Source organism: Carlito syrichta, unplaced genomic scaffold, assembly GCF_000164805.1.
Source record: "Carlito syrichta isolate Samal-C Ts95f unplaced genomic scaffold, Tarsius_syrichta-2.0.1 Scaffold9568, whole genome shotgun sequence".
NCBI lineage: Eukaryota > Metazoa > Chordata > Mammalia > Primates > Tarsiidae > Carlito > Carlito syrichta.
In genome coordinates, this window is record NW_006953664.1 from 2434 (window position 1) to 8628 (window position 6195).

The following is a 6195-nucleotide window of genomic DNA, read 5'->3' on the forward strand; positions in this document are numbered from 1 at the left end:
AGTGTATGTGGCTAAAACATATCTCAAAATGCAAAGTAAGTCCTGATGTTTGCAAGAAACCTCCAGGAAGAAAGTTAAGCACTTTAGGGTCCTAATGCTTGCAAAAAACCTCCAATAAGGGAGGGGGGTTAAGAACTTTAGGAAAAACTCAAAATCCTAACACTTACAAAAAACCTCCAGTAAAGGTGTTAAGCACTTTAGGAAGAAACTACACAAACACCTGATAACCAAAGGGGGTAATAATCAGTCTAGGCCTAGAAAGGGAAGTCAAAAGCAACCCCTTGAAATTCCCCCAAAGAGTTCATTGGGGCTAATTTTTGATTCTATGTAGGGACAAGGTCTCGGTATGCTGTCCAGGTTTGTCTTGAACTCCTGGGTTCAAGTGAGCCTTCCTCCTTTGTCTCCAAAATGCAAGTATTCCAGACATGAGCCACTGTGCCTTGCCAAGTTTTCTTTTTTTCAAAAGAAGTTTTCGGCAAATCAAGCTTTTGAAAATAAATGTATATTTGATAACTAGAAAATTAGTCATCAAAGGAGGAGAGAAAACAGACTGGTGTTGACCCCTTAGATTGTGCAGTGACTGTGCAGTTGGCAAAGGGCACTTCAGTGGTTCAAGGCAGCGCTACTTGGGATAACTTGGGTGCTGAAAATTAAAGGTAGCATAAGGTAGGCTCTCTAACTCAAGGAGCTTATAGCCCATAAGGGAAGAAATGACAAAAACACAAACACAAAGGGCCACACTTTAGACAGCAGCCAAGTTCTAAAACCCAGATGACTATTTGGCTTGTATTTCTAGCTCATGTTGTGTGAAAAAAGATCATTATTTGAATATTAGAATCATGTCTTGCTTACCCTAAGATAGGATACGGGAAGAGAACTTGACTGAGGGAGGAGAGGGTGTAGGGCCCATCTCATGCTCCTTTTCATATGTGATCAGGTGAGCAGTGTCACTGGAATCCTTTCCTCTTTGTTTCTCTTCCCAATTAAACACACTGGCGAATTTATCAATGTCTAGCATACATTAGACAACTTTCCTCAATAATACTAAACAATGTAAGAAATGGAGGTTCCTACAGAGTATCAAGGGGACACATGGAGAGAGACATGAGATCCACGGAGGCAAGATCTCTAAGCTTCAGGGAGGATGTCTGAACTTGGCATTGAAGAATGGATCCCATTTAGAGAGTAAGATAGGGCGACGTCAGGATTAACCGGAATAATGGATTTAAAATACTTAGCCACATCATGGCGCACAAAACGTACTTAGCAAATATTCGTTATAATGGTTGAGAAAATAACACTGCATTACCTAAATGAGGTGTCATTGTCCGAAAACACATATGATTGGTTCCCAGAAGCATTATTTGGAGGGATTGTCTAAATAGTGCAAATCAACGCAACAAAAATCTCGGACCACTCGAACGGCAAGTTGTCTGTCCCATCAGGGCCAGCACAGACGGGCCACGCCTCCACCGCGAAGGCCCCGCCCCAGCGGGCAAGTCCCCGCCCACCAGCGGCTTCCAATCCCCGTCCTGACGCGCCTGCGCCCTCGGCCCCGCCCCGACGCGCTTGCGTAGGGCGGGCCTCGCCGGCCGCAACCTTGAGCGTATTGGTGCGGCGCTGCTCCTGGCTCCGGGTGCTGGGGTCGGGCCTGGGGGTCTAGTCGCCCGTGGCGGACGCTGTCAGGGCTGTCAGGCTCCCGGACGGGGAGGGCTGCCGGGACGCCCGAGGCCGCGAGAAGCCGCCCTGGCCCGTACTCTTCTTTGGCACCGACCGGTTCGTCCGCGAGGCGCTGCGCGCGCTGCTCGCGACCAGGTACCCGCGAGAGAGGGGCCGGGGGCGCGTCCCAGACCCTGCGGCTCTCCTCGCCTGTGGGGCCTGGCCACGCGCTGCCTGTCGGGTCCTCCCGCGCCCAGGCCTCGCGGGAATGAACCGAGACTGGGCAACCGGGCCCGCCCGCCCCTGCGGCTCTGCGTGCGGGGAAGCGGGGGTCCAGGGAGGTGGCGTGGTTGCCCGAGGTCATCCGCTGAGCTGGGTGGGCTGCGGCCGGGCCTGACTTCCAAGTCCCCCTTTCCACTCGCTCCTGCTGCCTCCCATCCACTTCGCGTGCACGCTGCGGTCGCTTCGGCCGGTCCTACCGGGCACGACCGTTGTGCACACTCGTGTCTCGCCCCTCGCCCCCCTCGCCCTGTTTGAACACAACACGACCCTGTTTTCAGGGGGCTGAAACGAGGACATAGTCCAGAAACAAACTGTTTTCAAATGGTTGAATGTATACATCAGAATTCTTAGGTATACATTTAGTATTTATAAAAATGTTTAGCAAATCTTGTTTACCGGGAAAAACATTTGAAATCCAGTGTCTTGAAAGTCTGCAGTACGTGGTGGCAACACCATATGTACTTCTCTGCCTCTTATCCCGGTTTGTATTTTTTATTTCTCCATTCCGGTTTCTTTTCCGATGCACTCCACCCCTACTCATTTGTATCATCTCCATCTCCTCTTCCCCACAAATATTTCACAGCAGCCTCTCATATATGAATCCTTCATCAATCCTCTGAGTCGTATTTTCTCTGTACACTTCTCTGTACACACCCGAAAGGAAATGTCCTTTGGGCCGTGTTCCTTTTGCACACCGTTTTTGTGCTGCTGTTTCCCAGGTTGTCACATGCATCTCTTGCTGCATATGTCCCCACACTTCTGATGCTTCAGAAGCCCCATGACTTCTGTGCTTTCTTTTTTTCTTTTTTTTTTTTTCTTTTCTTTTTTTTGAGTTGGAGTCTCACTCTGTCGCCCAGACTGGAGTGCAGTGGCCGCTCCCGGCCACCACAACCTCGCCTGCTGGGCTCAGGCGATCCTTCCGCCTCAGCCTTCCAAGTAGCTGGAATTACAGGCATGCGCTACCACGCCCTGCTGATTTTTTGATTTATTGTAGAGATGAGGTCTCGCTGCCCAGGTGGGTCTCGAACCCGCGGGCTCAGGCAATCCACTCACTTCAGCCCCCCAAAGGCGCAGGATTACAGGCTTGTGCTTTCTTTTTGGTACCCAGCAGGTGTCTTTTCTCTTAACCCCTCAGGTGTGCATGCAGTACCTGTTTAATAAATACATGCACCATCCCCTGGGCACTGGAATACTATGTAGCAGGTAAAAAGAATGAGATTGTGCTACATATACTGCCATGGAATAATGCCCATGGGATATATTTTTGTTTCTTTTGAAAAGTACTGTTGGGCACATGCTTGTGGTACAAAATTTCATAGATTCAGAGGATATGCATTGAAAAGTTGTTCCCTTCCACGTGTTTCCCAGTTCTCTCTCCAGAGAGAGCCACTGTTTTCAGTTTCTTCTAGGAATGTTTAACATACATATACAAGCATATATATTTAACCCATTTTTCAGAAGACACACATACTAGCATATATAGCAATGTCAAGAGGAAAAAAATGCAGAACAGTGTATATAATATCACAACGGTGTAAAATACCGCAGGTGTGCACAGAAAATCTCTAAAATGATGGTAGCTACTAGTGACATGTGGCTCTTTAAATCTAAAATGATTAGAGTTAAATAGAAAGGAAAACTCAGACTCTTGGTCATACCAGTTTTAATCATTTAGCTCTAAGTGCTTCATGAGTTTAATCATAAACATACCTTAGTGGTGTGTATAGTTTACCTTTGAGTCATTGCCTTAACACTGTCCTATTTTTCTTCACATCTTTCTAACTTAGGGAAAACAAAGAGGAAGACTTCACTGAAAAACTGAAAGTGGTCACAGTGCCTTCCCCGTCACCAAAAGGACTGCCAGTGAAGCAATACGCTGTTCAGTCTCAGCTTCCAGTCTATGTGTGGCCGGATGTGGGATCTGGGGAATATGATGTTGGAGTCGTAGCTTCGTTTGACCAACTGTTGGGTGAGGCTCTTATTCTTAAATTTCCCTAATAAGATTTTTCACAAGGAAATACAATATAGAAACCTTGATCTTTAGAAATGGACCTTGTATCAGGCCTGTAATGTGTTCATTTATGAATGGACCTAAAATATTGTAATTTGAACTCTCTGCTTTCTAAGGAGTATTTTGTTTGTGGCATGAATTGTCAAAATGTGTTTAACCCCTTTTCACTCTATGAGCTTTCATCCACCTTCGTTTAAATTCCTTGTATGTGCTGACATTTCCCAAATGTACCTCTTCAGCTCAGCATTCTCTCCAAACCCCAGGCCCCTCATACCTAGGCACCTTATATTTAAGATGCTCAAAAGATCTTCTCCCAAAATCTTTGTCTCAATAAATGTCAACTCCATCCATCTTGTTGCTTGGGCCACAAATCCTGGAGTCATTCTTGATTTCTTATCTCATTCTCCACATCCATGCCTTCAGGATCTGTGTAGAGTCTAGTCTGGCTGAATCTCATTACTTCCACTGCTGCCCCTCTCGCCATGCCTCCCAAGTGGTCTCTAGTTCTGTCTTTGGCCTTTCTCAGTCTTTTATCAACCCAGCAGGCAAAGTGATCCTTTAAAATTTTTTAAAATTAATTTAATTTTTTTTTTTTAGGATCTTGCTCTGTCACCCAGGCTGGAGTACAGTGGTGTGATCATAGCTCACTGTAGCCTCAAACTCCTGGGCTCAAGTGATCCTCCCACCTCAGCCTCCCAAGCATCTTTCCAAGTAACACCAAATTAGTAGCCAAGGATAAACTATCAATTTTTTTTTTAAAAGAGACAAGATCTTGCTATGTTGCCCAGGCTAGTCTCAATCTCCAGGACTACAGGTGCACACCAACATGCCTGGCTGATTTTTTGTGTGTTTTTTTGTAGAGAAGGGATTTCACTATGTTGCCCAAGCTGGTCTCAAACTCCTTGGCCGCCCAAAGTGATGGGATTACAAACGTGAGTCACTGTGCCCAGCAAGGGAATATTTGTTGATGAATGTGATTAGGGAATGGTGAGACTTAAAAGACTTTCTCACATATATGTGCTCTCAAGTGTGGACTCCTGCTGAGTGAGATACCATTAAACTAATGACAGTTTAGTAAAGTATTCAAATTGCTCATCAGTGGATGACAGGGATTTTGGCATAAACAGCAGAGGTGAACAGATTATTTGATGGGGATTCAAGAGGTGTATTTTAGGCATTCTATATATAAACCAAGCGAAATGATGGTAATTATGTGTCTAAACTATAAATATAATTTGAATTGTTCATGAGATGCATAATAGAGTTTGAGTGGTTCTTCTCTTACAGTAATACATGCTTTTAAAAATTTTACCTAAAAACGTCCAGACTTCATGAGCTGTTGTGAGACATCTTTGGAAAAATGAATATTTTTAAGTTTCATTGGCTTTCTATGGTAAGAGAATGAACTTAAACTCTGGTTTGCTTTTTTTTAGGTGATACAAGACTAGTTTTAACTGTCAGTTTTTCAAAATTTCTGGGAAAGTCTATTAATGAAAAGTAGCATAGTAGTTTAAATAGTGGTAAGCAAGTGGTAAATTCCCTTGACCTACTAATTTCTATGTTTTCCAACTCAGTGGCGTACTGAACGTCCATCCTAGTTGCCTCCCGAGGTGGCGTGGTCCAGCCCCTATAATTTATACGGTTCTTCATGGAGACACCATCACTGGACTATGCAGATTAGACCTAAAAGGTTGAGCGTATTTTCCTTTCTTAATATTTTTGTGATGTTGGATGCTGATGTCAGTCTGTTTGGGGGGAGTAGATGAATGGATGGCGCTCACTAATTTCTGTGATTGCAGAGTGCCTTTGCTTTCATGTCCTTTCTGTTTCTAACATAAGCTACATGTCTTTTGTTATTTATGTAGTGTCTCTTTAAAGTTCATATGAAAATTTTAATGTTTATTGAAATGTATTATTAACACCTAGATTCTCTAAAAGATATTGTGTAAATGAGAGATGGATTCTTGTATGTTAGTTGTTTTCACTCTTGGTTCTGCTGCTTTGGTTTCTAAATTATGGTAAAAAAAAATTTTGGATCCTGAAGTAAATATATATTTTGTATCAATATGTAATGTAATTGTCCTAAACATTTATTTTCTTCTGTCATGCCTACAATCTAGAAATAATTTTTAAAAATGACTTGAGTTTATTCAACCTCTGCCTGCTACCACCTAATTTCCCCATGGGAAAAAATAATTTACAATTTCACAAAAATAACTGGATATCTGGGATTTGCTTTAACT

General features: G+C 43.8%; 1 protein-coding gene across 1 annotated transcript; it reads left to right on the top strand.

Moving 5' to 3' along the window:
* Positions 1-1663: 1663 nt before the first annotated feature.
* LOC103254673 (methionyl-tRNA formyltransferase, mitochondrial-like) lies at positions 1664-3939 on the top strand (the record flags this gene model as incomplete). Its single annotated transcript, XM_021709535.1, has 2 exons — positions 1664-1815; positions 3729-3939. Coding segments are annotated over 2 exons (363 nt in total), but the record flags the coding sequence as incomplete, so codon positions are not given.
* Between the last annotated feature and the right edge of the window lie 2256 nt (positions 3940-6195).